General features: G+C 47.2%; 1 protein-coding gene across 2 annotated transcripts; it reads left to right on the top strand.

Annotated features, from left to right (window-relative positions):
* Nucleotides 1–303: 303 nt before the first annotated feature.
* Nucleotides 304–16,298, top strand: LOC144734888 (uncharacterized). Of its 2 annotated transcripts, none has more exons than XM_078617326.1 (9): nt 304–459; nt 3,519–3,627; nt 4,349–4,450; nt 5,889–6,039; nt 7,527–7,779; nt 9,121–9,342; nt 10,372–10,561; nt 11,775–11,905; nt 12,517–16,298. In XM_078617326.1, the coding sequence occupies exons 2-9, from the start codon at nt 3,519–3,521 to the stop codon at nt 15,169–15,171; spliced, it is 3,813 nt and encodes a 1,270-aa protein (XP_078473452.1). In that variant the 5' UTR covers nt 304–459; the 3' UTR covers nt 15,172–16,298. The 2 variants fall into 2 exon arrangements, with proteins under 2 accessions (XP_078473452.1, XP_078473451.1); XM_078617325.1 differs by lacking the exon at nt 304–459 and adding an exon at nt 1,148–1,255.
* Nucleotides 16,299–16,318: the final 20 nt, after the last annotated feature.

The raw sequence follows: 16,318 nt of genomic DNA, 5'->3' as shown, positions 1-16,318 counted from the left end.
CCACGCGCCTCTTGAGATGAGGACCCTGGCCTCAAAGGTGCACCTAGCCTGGCACAACCAGCACGCGTGGCGAACTTGCCGCGCGCGGGCCCCCCACGTGACCGCGCACCCCTCCGCCCCGCCCCCATTAACCCTATGCGCACTACGGAATGTGAACGCCGGATTCTATCCACGCTAGGGAATGTGAGCGCCGCCGCTTCACATTCCCTAGAGCGGATGAGGGCCGAGCCCGCCGAGCGCGCGCGCGGATTGGCCCGCGGGGGCCACGTGACGCGCGGCCTGGCCAATCGCGCGCGCGAAGCCTCCCAAGCGCGTGAGGAAATGCAAAGAGGGGACGCGAGAGAGACGGACCGCGGCGGCCTCCATTATTAGCGTCCCTCGCTCTCCCCTCCTCGTCGTCCTTCACCTCATTCCGTCCGCGCGCGTCTCTTCTCCACGTCGCCCGCGCTCGAGAAAGCGGTGAGGAGAAGGAGGAGGCGGGAGGGAGGCGGCCCTCCCCCCCACGCGCGCGCGCGCGCCGCAGGCTCTCGCGGCGGTAATCGGCGCGGCGTGATGACGTCAGTTGAGTGCGAGGCGGCGCGCGCAGAGACACGAGGGGGGACGCGAGAGGGGCGACTTCGTGGGTCGCTAGGGGGGGGTGACTAGAGGGTGACTATGTGGGTGCCTGGAGGGGTGACTGCATGGGTGGCTAGAGGGGTGGCTAGGGGGGTGACTGGGGGGGTGACTACCTGGGTGACTACATGGGTGGCTAGAGGGGTGACTGGAGGGGTGACTGGAGGGGTGCCTGGAGGGGTGACTGGGGGGGTGACTAGAGGGGTGACTAAAGGGGTGGGTAGAAGGGTGACTGCATGGGTGACTGGAGGGTTGACTAGAGGGGTGACTACATGGATGGCTGGAGGGGTGACTAGAGGGGTGGCTACATGGGTTGCTGGGGGGGTGACTAGAGGGGTGACTACATGGGTGGCTGGGGGGGTGACTACATGGGTGGCTGGGGGGGTGACTAGAGGGGTGACTACATGGGTGGCTGGGGGGTGACTACGTGGGTTACTCCGCGGGTGGCTGGGGGGTGACTACATGAGTAACTGGAGGGGTGACTACATGGGTGACTGCATGGGTGGCTGGGGGGGTGACTGCATGGGTGGGTAGAAGGGTGACTAGAGGGTGACTACAGGGGTGACGAGGGGTGACTACATGGGTGCCTGGATGGAAAAACACGCCAGAAGACTAGATGGGAGACCACATGGGTGCTAAATGGGTGAGCAGAGAGACTAGATGCGTCACGAGAGGAGAGATTTTACTGGTAGGAACCACCTGGTTCCACCAGCCCACAGGGGATTATTGTGTCCGTCCGTCGTGCATCCAAAAATGGGAGGGGCTGGGTGGGGAGGGGCTTGGTGGGGAGGGGAGAGTGGGGCTGGGTGGGAGGGGTGGGGCTGGGCTGGTCACCCCGTGGTGCCCTTATAAAACTCAACGTTTAACTTACGCCGGCTTGTGCCCGCCCTCACAGTCGGGCATATTTGCGGAATACACCACGCCGCCGTTGACCCTGGCCATTGAGCGAGCAACCCAACGTTCCTCCTACCAGCTCCCTCCGCAGGAATGTTTCCGCAATTTATTTTTGCAAATTCTGCCCCAAGTTCGACAAAGTTGTGGAGTCACTCGGCGGAGTCTGGGTGTTTTTACGCTCGTGGCGATCGTCAAATCCATCGCGTCTCATCTCAGACGATTGATGTGGGGACCCACTGTGGCAGCTGCCTTTGGGGTCACTAGGTGGCTCCAGCACCTGGCTTGCAAGCGGCCATGAATCTGCCAGTAGGGGGAAAATCGTGCCCTATAATCCCAAATGAGCGATTTGCTGAGTCGTTTTTCGAATGTGGCAAATTTGCACCACGACGAATGGCTTACTGTTTGCAAATTACATCATGGAATCTTTAACGTGGACTGAAGCAAATGGCGACAAGCATTTTGTGGTTAATACCCCCACAGTAATGGCCAGGCCTGCCTGCCGAGTTCGAATCGTGTTATCGCGATGGTCGCGGTTATCACAACGGAAGTCGTGAATTTAAAGTTTTAAGTGCCTGTAGGAACGTTACATTAGGTGTCGCCTTAATTTCCGTACGACATGCGCTGAAAATACAAATCCGTACGTACGGAAAATAATGTGGGGGGGCTCATGGCAAAGAGGACGGAGAGTGGCATAGGGCTCCTGTGCAAAACCGGCACACCAAATGTACAAACAATGAAGATGGCCCAACCTTCCGTTAGAAGACTACAAAGTTTGGAAAATTATTGCCACGTTCAATATCTGCTTTTATTTCCATCTGGGTTTTGTGGTAAATCCTCGCTTAACGCGTGTTCACACTATAACGCATTTTCACTAAAGCGCGGTTCTTCCATTTGGGGAATACTTTTCGCGCAACGTATGTTAAACTTCTTTTGCACGGTACGTAGCCAACTGTGTCAGTCGTAGGTGCGACAATGTAGCATGCGCACCGTTATAACGCGTAACACGCACCTTTACAACACATAAGGCCCATCGTTATAACGCGGTTACTGAGCGGTCGACGACATTCTACAGGTAGTCCCCGACTTACGATGGAGATGCGTTACGACGACCCCATCGTAAGTCGAAGATGGTCTAGCCTACCCAGGAGTCTTAAAGAATGGTGATAATTTAGCAAAATAGAGCAATTTACAGTACCGTAGTGTATAAACTATATGCGTCCAGTACATCCCGGCAGCGTCCCAACGTACAGTATCGTACCTCGTACGCTGCTGCGTTTGCCTGCCGCGCGAAATGAAAAATATTTTACTATTTTGTCATATCGCCATCGTAAGATCGAAATATCGTAAGTCGGGGACTACCTGCACTTTCTTGAGCTTGGCGGCTGAGCTGTATGATACGGTCCCGCCATCTCACCGTGCGTGTGCGTACATCATATCTCACCAAACTTTATCCGTTAAATTATTTACTGGAAAATGTTTTCGCTTGACACGAAACTTTTTTAGGAACGTATGTACTGTGTTAAACGAGGACTTGCTGTCGTTTCCTGCGCCTCCATGCATGGCACTATTTCTACAATGGAATTTTGAGATGCGATTTGCGTGCTTAACACAACGTGCAAATTAAACGTCGTTTAACGACTTGCAATAGATTTTTGGATTTGGCAACATTTCTGTCGCGAGATCATCCTCCACCCAACAGCCAAATTAATTGTCATGTGTACAGGTGTTGAACGCGCCAATTATTTTCGGCTCACCGGTAAGTCGAACAATTCTCTCAAACATCATTTGGATATGATGTTTCACTTGCAAATACACGACGTATCTTCAGGAAAGTCCCCAACCCTAAAATCCAGGAAGTCAAAATAACATCCAGGAAGTCAGAAGGAATCCAGAATGATGACTTCCTGGGTTTTAGGAAACAGCTGAAAAAGCCCACGTGTTAAATCACTGTCACATTACCGTTTCAAGTTTCTCCAGCTTGTGTCGTGTTAATCGTGGCCATTGTTCCTTAGATGGCGTGGGCTGCGCATGAGGTTCCCACGCACTTCCGCTACATCCTGGACAAACTCAACGAGCAGCGGCAGCACGAACACTTCACAGACATCACCCTCATTGTCTCTGGTGAGACTCGCACTCCCCAATCATCATTCTAGGGCAACTGTCGCCGGAAAATGTCCCTGGCAATGGGTCCCGCAGCATTTTTTAATTGTCAAAATCCCGTTGCCAAAAAAAATCTGAACGGATCTGATTATAACTTACGCTATTGGCCAACTGGGACAGCAGCTTCGATTCGGATAACAGAGAGGTCACGTGACTGTCTGATGTCTGGCTGTCTTCATTTGAATTAATGTCAGCTTCAATTTGAGTGGGATCCGGACTTTTGGAACCTGTAATTGATTCTAAAATGGTTACCTGTTTATTGGTTGTTAAATAACCTTAATTCTTGCATATATTTACCTGTGCCTATATGCCTGTGTGTGTGTGTGTAGCGGTTAGTGTGTTGCACTACAAACCCGGTGACTCGAGTTCGACTCCCCCCACTCATGGCCAACACCAGTGATGATTATCTGAATAGGTCATGTGCCTCTCCTCGGTCGACTAAACCTCAAATAAGTGCTCAGTACCGGTGTGTAAACATCACCACTGGGAAGACAAAGGCGGTCGAGCATGGTGTTGGCCACCCACCCCCTCATGTTCCCTGCTGGCTTTTGTAGGTGCTCGCGAACAGCACTTGCCCCAACAGTCTGTTAAGGCTATACGGGGGTCTTTGTTGTTGTATATATACGTGCACTTGAAAATTATCTATTTGCATTCCTACGTGTGTGTGCGCGTGTGTGTACAGGGCAGCAGTTTCGAGCTCACAGAGCGGTTCTGGCTGCAAGCAGTAACTTTTTCCACACGTTCTTCCAGGACTTCCACAACGAGCCACTTGTCGAGATTGAGGGTGAGAATGTGCCCATGACACCCACGTAACAGTTGACGTGGGGCGGTAACGTTGAGTATTTGCAATCGTGTCGAACATATACAAAAGCCTTGAAAACAAATAGGCTCCTGGATAAGTGTGCAAGTCACGGATCTAAACCGGATGTATCGGCATTTGTATCCTTTATTTAACGAGGAGATGAACCATACCCATTTGAACACGTAAAACGTTGCCTGTTCCACAAGGTGCAACCGAAGTAGATGAATTCAGCGTGCTGATCTTTTGGAGGGACGCTTTGTTTAAGTTTCATTTACCGACTTTTATATGGCCCAGCAGTAACACGTGTTTGCCGCTTGTTGCAAAAGTACCGCTGTTGGAATCTGGCAGGCCCGCGCTATGTAATTACTGCGGTTTGTACTCACCTAAACTTAACTGCACACCGTCTGCGTCGCTTGGAGCGGATGTTAAAGACCCATTTACATAATTGGAAATTGGTCGGCCATCATGTGCTTGGCGTCAAGGTCCGAATTTTCCAAATTCGAAAAGCTACGCTGGAAAATCGCTCAGTTGGGACTGCACACGGCAATTATCGCCCCCTACTGGCAGACTAATTCCCGTCGCCAAGCCGAATGTTCTCAACTTTTGTGGCGTGCAGGGACATCTGCCAATAGAGGGATCTGCGTTCTGATATATTTTGTAACGTCATAGAGCATGATGCAAATATCTGTTAATTCATTTAAAAATATATGTTTGTGTTGTGAAACCTTCCTTCACCCGACTTAGCCAAAAGAATGTAACTGTCAAATGTAGAAACGTTTAATGCACCAATTTTGATTGTTTCTTCTCTCCAGTAAGTTTGAGATCAATTCACAAAGTCATATTTGGTTATTATACACGACGTTTCGCTTGAAACTATGTAGAGCAATCTTTAGATCAGAGACCAGGAATTCAGGATAGAATCATGGAAGTTCGACAAATTGTGTCTGAATGACGCTTGTAAACGTGATGATTGTATTTGTTTGGCTATGTCGGGTGGTGGAGGGTTTCACAATAAACATTTGGCTAGATTGTTGTGGCCTAACCAAAAAAGTAATTACCAATTTGGTTAGTGATGATGTACAGGGAGATGGAATTGAATCGGCGACCTCGGCTAAAAAGGCAAATTCGCTTTGTTTATTGCTTGACATTTCTCTTTGTGTGGTGAAATGGTAACTATTTTTTTTTATTCTGTTACTGGTTATTCAGAATTATGACAATAACGATTAATAAGTGACGGGATATTGCTGTAGCCTGTACGGTAAAAAAAAAATCAGTGTACCGTTCATGTGTCTTTATATAGCTTGCGCGATAAAGTGCACGGTTCACTCCATTTAGCAAGAACTAAAAAAGCACTGCGGCAGTGAGAGAGGACATTGTGGTATCGACTCTGCGCTTTGATGTTATGCGCGCGTGGGTGCAGGCGTAAGCGTGGAGGCGTTTCGCCACCTGTTGGAGTTCACGTACGCGGCGCGTTTCGCTGTTGAGGGCATGAACCCAGCGAGCTTGGCCAACGTTCTGAAGGCAGCGAAGTACCTGCAGATGGAGGAGGCGATACGGACGCTCACGGCCAGGTATGGGTTTCAAAATGAGCACGGTTGGCTACGTAGGGTACTAAAGAAGTTAAAGATACGTACAAAATAACTGCGTTCGTAACCGTGACTCAACATGTAGATTTTCACAGACAGTAGTATGATTCGTAATATATTTTTGGGTGAGGCCCCAATGATCTGGCCAAATTTCTGTCCCATGAGCCTTCGCTACCCAACATGAGCAAACAAATTTTGATTTAAAGCTTTTGTGACTGCAGGGATTCATATTCTTGGTTCTTTCGGTAAAGTCACGTAGAAGGGAAATAATAAAATATTGATTAATATTAATATTATTTTATTATTTCCCTTCTACACGACTTTACTGAAAGAACCAAGAATATGAGCAAACAAGTAAAGTGCTTGCCCTGTTTCCTCCTGTAAAGGTTTCCTGGCCCGTGTAAGAAGTTGGGTATGTGGGATGCGACTTAACAAAGGAATTTCGCCATGATGATGACTTGTTGTTGTTTGTACCTTTTTTTTTGTGTCATTTATTGACTTGATATTTTTATCTTAAGAGTTTTCATTTGCTTGGTAGTTCCTATAAAAAGGAATTAGCCCTTATATATAATTAATCTACAGCATTCTGGGATGCAATTATCATGGATGATGCTATACAACATTAAATAATTGTTAAATAGTTGTCAGGACACCTATTTACGACCTGGGTAAGATGGCACAGTTATTCTTCTAGACTTGATTCCGACTATGAGAATCGGTTTTTCCCCTTTTTTCTGGGAACAAAACAGGTGTTAAGATGTTAAAACACCAAACTGAAACCTTTTACAAGGAATCATGCCTGCATTAACCACAATACTTGTGGTCAGATTGCAAACACAAAACATACTCTGATGATATATGCCTTGAAACTGATTGGTCCACACCAGAGACAGTCCCAATCGGTTCTAAACACAATGCATACATTATCAGAGTATGTTATTGAAAGTGAATCTCATAAATAAATAATTATACGCAGCAACAAAGTGTATTTGGTGTCTTTATTTATTTCTTCAGCACTTGAGACAAAAGGTAAATCTAATTTATGCTTCTACATTATGGTAAAATATACATTTCTCAGTGATTTTCCAGATATTGTATCGAATTCCAATTTATTTCAACCCCAGCGACCGAAAGCAGAATAAAGTATCGGAGCAGTGAATTTGCACAAATTGAAGGTCACTTATGAAGAAAAATTCTAATTAAAAGCTAGTTTTAAAAAGTTAGTTTTTATATGTATTTCTAAAAGTGCTTAATGATTCTGAAGTCCTCAGATCCCCTGGCAGGCTGTTCCACAGGCAAGGACCGCAAACACTAAAAGCCGCTTCTCCCGTAGGTTCTTAGTCCTGGCCTTTGAGACGACTAAAACACCAGTACCAGAGGATCTGAGGGATCTTGTTGGTTCATATCTTAAAAGCATGGGTGACACGTATACAGGAGCCAGACTTGCATCGCTCATCCGCTGTGCCTTGCAGGCAGAAAACTTCCAAGCAGACGAGTGCGAAAAAGTCAACGGAACACCGGAAAGTCTTCGACACTCATAAGGTCGTGACAGAAACGCTGCCGGAGTTGCCCAACCCGGAGAGTGCCAAGAATCCACAGCAAGGGAATACTCCGAAGCAGGCGACCGAGGCGATCGGTGGCGGGGGCGAGGGGGGATCGGCCCTGGCTCTGCTCGCTGACATCACAAGCAAATATGAGCAGGAGCAGGTGGGGGAGGATTCGCAGGTGAGCACTCGCCAATCGATTTGCCTCCTCGCCGAGTACACCCACGGCACCTCCAGTGGTTGATAATCGTGACAGTTTAGTACGTTCGGAGGAATTCTCCACAAATCTGGCCGATCGGCTGTTTGAAGCTGGTTGTTGTAATCACCGGCGAAACGTCGCAGTACTCGAATTGTAAATATTGTGGGTTTACTCTCCAACACAATGGTGTGCTGAACTAGTAACTAATTGGCACTTTTTTTTTACATGACAAACATTACTAATTGGGTGTGTCGGATGGTGGTGGGTTTTACGACACATTTATATTGTCATGATCTAACCCAAAAAACCTTTATTATGGTTTATACATTTGGTATTCGTGCCGTTCCGTTTGAGACGAGGCTCAAAAGAAAGCTGTCTCTGGTGTGGACCAATCAGTTTCAAGGACAATGCATATATTATCAGAGTGTTTTTGGTTTGCATTCTGACCACAAGCATTGTGGTTAATGCAGACATGATTCCTTGTATAAGGTTTCAGTTTGGTGTTTTAACATCTTAACACCTGTTTTGTTGCCAGAAAAAAAGGGGAAAAACCTATTATCTTAAAGTGCTATGTTTCACATAGTCTGCAGTAGTTTCAGAGTAAGGGGCTTTGCAAAATCTAAATTGTAGGTTAAACAATTCTAATTTGGACCATAACGCCGGCAACACAAGTGTTGTATCATGGAATTTTTTCACGCCTACTTAGAAGCAAACCACTTATTTTATACTTAATACCCCGGCAGTATTAACCAGGGCGGCTTGCAGGGTTCAAACGAAGAACCTCTGCAGCAAGTGTCGAATGCACTACCGCTGTGCCATACATGAATCATTATTGCTATTATTTAAGTCCGTGATTGATTTATCCCGTTGAAGTTCTGATAATACATTATTAAGTTAATGCTGTTTTTTCAACAACAACCCTATCTGCTATACATTTCCACGTGATAAGCCACTTCATTGAGTTTTCATTTGTGGCCAGGTCGCTTCTGAAAAATAAGCTAATAGCTCAGTGCGCTTTACCTAGTAAAATAAACATTTGTTTTCGTGATTTGCTACCATTCCTATACTTGGCACTTTTATCGTGTTTTTGTACTGTTTGTTGTGGCAATTTTCTTACACGCCCCTACTGGACATCTGTGAAAAAGAGCTTTATAGCTCAACGGATTCCTCCTGCAGTATAAATAAATTAATATTATAATTAATCATCCTAAGGTGTACCTACTGGACATCTGTAAACCGAAATAAAAAGAGCTTAATAGCTCATCGGATTCCTACAGGATAAATGCAGATTCTGATTCTGTGTATCTCACCTTTTTTTGCCAGTGTCCGGCCATGGAGCTGGAGCTGACGGAGGATTGCCTGGAAGGAGCGCTAGTGGAGAGGGGCGGGGTGGAGGTAGAAGTGAGCTCCACAAGCGAAGTACCCCCACCTCCGCCACCTCAGGAGAGACTCTTCTGCTGCAAGTACTGCAGCCGCTCCTTCCGCATGTACTACCATTTCCGGGAGCACCTGCGCACTCACGCGGGACCCAAGTTCACCTGCAAGGTGAGCCAACGCACGCGATCCGAGTGCCTCTCACCACGCGCGCAGTGTGCACCATGCCAGCGTCGTCGGCATACGTTGAGAAACTCATTCGCCTTGAAAATGCGTGCAGGCTCGTCTGAGAAAGATGACAATGGGGGGGTGGGCATCTCGGAGCACTTGACACGTATAACACTGGTCAACACACTTTTTCTGGCATAAGGTATTCCAACGGTTTTAAGGTAATTTTGGGGTGCTGATTCCAAATCTGGCATCAGTTTTTGTCTATCACATCAGGTTTTTGAGATATCAAATATTGCATTTTCAATTAAAACTGCAGAAGAAAAATATTAAATAAATGTGGATATGTACATAAAATTATATTATAAACACACTATCCTAAAAATACAGCACCATATTTTAACACTAAAGCAGTCACTGACTCGCAACAACTTGCATTCATAAGTGACAGAGTTAATTTCGGGTAAAATCAATGAAAATGGGGTATGCCGATAGCATAAAAATGAGATGTGATAGAGCAAATCTGAGATCAGATTTGGAATCTGCACCCTGAAATTAGTCTAAAACAGCTGCAAAAGTCCAGGCCAAAATTTGTTTTTTGTTGACCAGTGTATAATCAGCGACATGAGTCACATTTTCGTCTCGAACATTTGAAAGGGTGCCCCCCCAGTGGCAGCTTTCCCTGCACGGCGCAAGGTGACTCATCACCTGGCCTGAAAGCGGTCCTGAGTCTGCAAGTAGGGAGCGTTGATTGCATTGTCCTTCTCGCGTGTAAATCACTCGTGAGATGCCCCAGCATAAAAGGCGCTGTATAAAAAATCATCACCGTTATTCTGTTGGGAAATTCAATACAAGCTTCACGTATTAGACTTGATAAGAGATCAGATGACTGCCTTCACGTTGCGCTTGCGATGGGCTGCAAGTTATTTTCCCCCATGGCGCACACACAGTATTCTAAACAGCTCCCGTTCGCATGGCGTGTGATGTTTTCCGTGTCCGCGTGTGTGTGTGCGCGTGCGCGCGCCTGCTCAGGACTGCGGTAAGAAGTACACGCGCGAGCGTGCGTGGAAGCAGCACGTGGCGTGTCACCACAAAGAGGATGAGGACGAGGCGAGTGGAGACGCGGGCGCGCAAAACTCCAACATCATACGCACCTGCATCTACTGCAACAAGATCTTCCGCCATCAGGGGCACTTCAAGGAGCATTTGAGAAAGCACACGGGTGAGATCATCTTAACGCAGTTGCCGGGACGACACGTCGGTTACGAGTGCTGGCGTGCTATTGGGACCTGTTCTTGTGTCGGCTGCTGATCGTTTAAATCGTACCAGGACGCATGCCAACTGTTTTTAGCTGTGTTTATTGGTTTAGGTTGAAGTTAGGAAAAGACCAGAAAGGTTGGACAGGAGACGTGCCGAAGAAGACTGAAGTTGAAACCACGGAGCTGTTTAGCTTTTTATTTGATCACAGTTGCTGATGAGGCCCAAATGACATGAATGTCAAGCGGTTAGCAACAAACGGCACGATCAAAGTTCGAAGAGATGTGAGTTAAGAGGTTTCTTAAATTGAGCAAGGTTATTGGAAGAAGTTTGGGAAAAAATGCGACGATGGGAGGGAATTCCAAAGTGGAGCAGTACCAGAAGGAAGAAGCGGAAATAGAGTTTTTAAGCCGTACAGTGTGGTGGGTAAACACGTGTGAAGGAGAGCTGAAAGAGGTTCAACATACACACGTACATTGTGGATGAGATGGTCTGGTCGACCCAGTCGTCAACATGGGCGGAGGAATTAATGAGTGCCGTTCAGTGAACCAGTAGGAGTATCGAATTTTTCAAATGCACCTTTAAAGAAACATAGCCCAAGAAAACTAAATTTTCACGCGTATAAGCATTTGAAAACGAGCCAATTATTATTGTGTCAACTCACCGTAGGTTGAAAAACAAGTCTCACAACCAGATGTAACGATCAGTTACAACGTTTTGCTTTTAACTGCGTCAAGCATCTTCAGGATAAGATCGATGAAGTCAGAATAAGTATCTTACTTGACTCGGATTCTTAAATCTGCGTCATGACATCAAAACAATAAAAGAAATAACTAGATATGAACCATTACAAATGCTTCTATTTAGTGAGCTAAAACAATAACAGGTTTACTAGTTACACATGGAAATTGAATTTGTTTCACTTTGTCCGGTGGTGGAGGTTTCCTTCGACACACATTCAGCCAGATCATTACGTGGCCTAACCCAGCAAATAATCATGAATCATACTGGCCGCAAAAAAAGAAACTACTCGTTAAGAATATCGTAGTTAAATGTACGTGTGTTGAACTTCTTTCGCGCCGTACATGGCCAACCATGCTAATTGGAGGTGCTAAAATGTGTTGGGAGTGTTTCATCCGCGAGCCGTTGTCTCTTTGTCACCGTGTCGGGGGCTGCAGGCGAGAAGCCGTTCGAGTGCCCAAACTGCCCCAAGCAGTTTGGCCGGAAGGGCACTCTGAAGACGCACTTGCAGGCTTGCTCCTCGGCCTCTGGTGCCAAGAAGGGCCGCCGGAAGGTGTACGAGTGCCAGGTGCGAAGATGCCCTCTGCGCAACGGGCGCCGCGATGGGCGCCGTACCGCGAGCTTGATTGGTGGCAGGGTTAAAACGGGGAGAAACTACTGGGCCGGATGGTGTAACTGCAGACACCCATCAAAGATCCGGGACTCGTTGCTCGAACAAAATTAGCGGGCCTCTTCACAATGATTTTTACGTCGATATGAAGTACCTAAATCACGGAAAGATGCCGCAAATCATTCTTCGCTTCATGAAGAAAGATAAAACCAACTTGAATAATTACAGCTCCATGAGCCTTCTTATGACACGTATATAATTTGTGGAAATTCTTAAATGAATGTGAAACTGATGTGGGTGGATGTGTGTGTGTTTGTGGGGAGCAGTAGTGTAGCGGTTAGCACGCTGCACTACGAACCCGGCGACCCGAGTTTGATTCCCGCTCAAGGCCAACACCAGTGACGATTATCTGAACAGGTCCTGGGCCTCCCCTAGGTCGACTCAGCCTCAAATGAGTACCTGGTGCGATGTGTCAACATCGTCACTAACAGCACTTGCCCCAACAGTCTGTTAAGGCTATACGGGGGATCTTTTTCTTTGTGTGTGTGTGTGTTTGTTTGTTTGAGCAGATTTGCACGAGGTCATTCCAACAGTGGGAGAAGTTCAAAGAGCACCTGACGGAGCACATGGGAGAACGCCCGAACCACTGCCTAACATGCGACCACTGGTTCACGCGGCCTGACGAACTGCAGCGACACATGGACGACGTGCACAGCACAGGTCTGCTCTCCACTGAATTGCACACTCTCAACATCATCACGGTGGACATACAAGTGCCAGACTTGCAGCACGCAGACACAAAAACACCGGGCATGAAGTACGAGCAAACTTCTGAACCGCACACACAGCATATTGATACACCCACACCGCACACACAATATGTGACCGTGCAGAAAACAGAGGAGACATCCACTGCACACACACAATATGTGACCGTGCAGAAAACAGAGGAGACATCCACTGCACACACACAATATGTGACCGTGCAGAAAACGGAGGAGATGCCCACTGCACACACACAATATGTGACTGTGCAGCAAACGGGGGAGACACCCACTGCACACACACAATATGTGACAGTGCAGCAAACGGAGGAGACACCCACTGCACACACACAATATGTGACAGTGCAGCAAACGGAGGAGACACCCACTGCACACACACAATATGTGACAGTGCAGCAAACGGAGGAGACACCCACTGCACACACACAATATGTGACAGTGCAGCAAACGGAGGAGACACCCACTGCACACACACAATATGTGACAGTGCAGCAAACGGAGGAGACACCCACTGCACACACACAATATGTGACTGTGCAGCAAACGGAGGAGACACCCACTGCACACACACAATATGTGACAGTGCAGCAAACGGAAGAGGCACCCACTGCACACACACAATATGTGAGTGTGCAGCAAACGGAGGAGACACCCACTGCACACACACAATATGTGAGTGTGCAGCAAACGGAGGAGACACCCACTGCACACACACAATATGTGAGTGTGCAGCAAACGGAGGAGACACCCACTGCACACACACAATATGTGACCGTGCAGCAAACGGAGGAGACACCCACTGCACACACACAATATGTGACCGTGCAGCAAACGGAAGAGACACCCACTGCACACACACAATATGTGACTGTGCAGCAAACGGAGGAGACACCCACTGCACACACACAATATGTGACCGTGCAGCAAACGGAGGAGACACCCACTGCACACACACAATATGTGACAGTGCAGCAAACGGAAGAGGCACCCACTGCACACACACAATATGTGACAGTGCAGCAAACAGAGGAGACACCCACTGCACACACACAATATGTGACAGTGCAGCAAACGGAAGAGGCACCCACTGCACACACACAATATGTGACAGTGCAGCAAACGGAGGAGACACCCACTGCACACACACAATATGTGACAGTGCAGCAAACAGAGGAGACACCCACTGCACACACACAATATGTGACTGTGCAGCAAACGGAGGAGACACCCACTGCACACACACAATATGTGAGTGTGCAGCAAACGGAGGAGACACCCACTGCACACACACAATATGTGACTGTGGAGCAAACAGAAGAGACACCCACTGCACACACACAATATGTGATTGTGCAGCAAACAGAGGAGGCACCCAATGCACACACACAATATGTGACAGTGCAGCAATCAGAGGAGACACCTCCAGAACACACACAATATGTGAGTGTGGAGCATGCCGAGGAGATGCATACGGCATACGTACAATATGAGACTGTGCAGCATGCAGATGAAACACCGACAGCCGACACGCAACATATAGACACGCACACGTCAGATGCTCAGGACATTGAGAGAGGCACGCAAGAAACGCTATTTGTGGACACGCACGTGGGCACGTTTGCACCAGAAACGGCTACCACAGAAGCACAACACATGGGCGTACCCATACAAGACGCACAACACATGGATACGCAACATTTGGACATGCAACAGGTGTACACTCATATGGATATCGGATTATCAGACTCGCAGCACATGGATATACAGCAGGTAGACGCACAGCATCTTGACATACAGCAGATGGACACCTCGACACCAGACACACATGTGTACATACTAATACCTAGCACACAACACATGGAGACCTCGACTACTGACACACAACACATGACCATACAGCATGTGAATATTCCTATGGAAGATGCCCAGTATGTCGATATTGACACAGAAGGTGCAGAACACATGGTTATACAGCATGAGGACTTAACAGACACACAGTCTATGGACATCGTCACATCAGGAACACAACATTTGGACGCACAAGAGATGGATATACGACACATGGACATATCAGGCACACAATATGTAGAGATACCCACATCGGAAACACAGTATGTGCAAATACCCAGCACAGACACAGAGTACGTGGAAATACCCTCAATGGAAACGCAGTACGTGGAAATACCTACGACGGATGCACAATACGTGGCGACGCAAACCACAGTCGACGCGCAAGCGCTGAGCGAGCACTTGCAGACCTCCCACGCCGATGTAACTCAGCTCGCCACGTTTCACGCCGAGTCGGAGGGAAACATCGCCGCGTTCTCAATCCCACCCCTCCAGGAAACGGCACATGCCTCGGCCCCCTGTACACCGTGCCCCGGCACGGCCGAGTCACACGCTCACGCAACAGCAGGCTCGCAGAACGGACAGCAATAATTGATGTGGGGGGGTGCACATCAAGTTAATTCAACTTGCCAGTTTCCTTTCTCATTCCTGAACGTCATTGATTGGGCGCATGCCACCGTGGCTTTTAACAGTTGTTATGGCCATGGCGCATTGAAAGCATGCACACACGACAATTTAATTTGTTTGGCCATAGCGGGTGTTTAACATGTAGGCTTTCTCGACCAATATAAATGTGTCTTTAAACCCGCCACCACCCGACACAGCCAATTAGTAAGGTTTGTCACGTTAACAAAACAATTTAGTAATGAATTGGCATGTTTTTTTTACGCGACAAACCTTACGAATTGGCTGTCAAGTGGTTGCGGGTTTAACGACACATTTATATTTACGCGATATAACAAAAAAAAAACTCTGTTATGAACACAAGTTTGGTCGGATCGTTTACATGGCCTAACCAACAAAAATGTATTAATGACGTGGTAGTGACACGACAACACAATTCGCAACGTCAGTCATTTCGGAACAAGGGTAGAAATTGTTTAGAAGCTTGCGTTAAGGTGACGTACTGCTCTTGCATAGACCGTCAATAAAAGACACTTGCACAAGGCTCGCATACCTCACGTTGTAAATATGCATCTGAGTGGACACTGATGGCAGAACAGGTGGTGGGAATCTGCATTGGTGGTGAAATTAGAGGCATTTACAGTCCACGAATGATTGCTTAACATCGTCACCTGAATTAAGACAGCACACAGTCTCATCCGCAAGGCATGGCCTGTTTAATGTAACACCACCAAACATCAAATACTTGACATACACCGTCCACGTCATGGTGCCTAAGCGTTGAATTGCCGCAATGAAAAAATTGCGCGATATTTTTTTGTATTTGTAATTCGCTGACAACGCAAACGCTTTCTCAGTTATTGAAAGACAAGCTTCTTTTGACTTTCGAATTCCAGAGGACAGATTATATCTTCCAATTGTACGTTTCAAATAAAAATGTTGGTTTTGTTTACTGATGGTTTATTATGCTTTCAATTGTATCTGCTTTCCTTATGCTATGATTTAGGATTATATGCTAAGCATGTGTCTTTGTAATGCTTTATAAACACTTGTACATATACATGCAACCTATTAAATGACACCGAAAAAACAAAGAGTCGCTTAGCATACTGTT

Source organism: Lampetra planeri, chromosome 53 (genome assembly GCF_965212315.1).
Source record: "Lampetra planeri chromosome 53, kcLamPlan1.2.h2, whole genome shotgun sequence".
Lineage (NCBI taxonomy): Eukaryota > Metazoa > Chordata > Hyperoartia > Petromyzontiformes > Petromyzontidae > Lampetra > Lampetra planeri.
The sequence above is the reverse complement of the archived record's forward strand: the minus strand, read 5'-3'. Positions and strand labels throughout refer to the sequence as shown.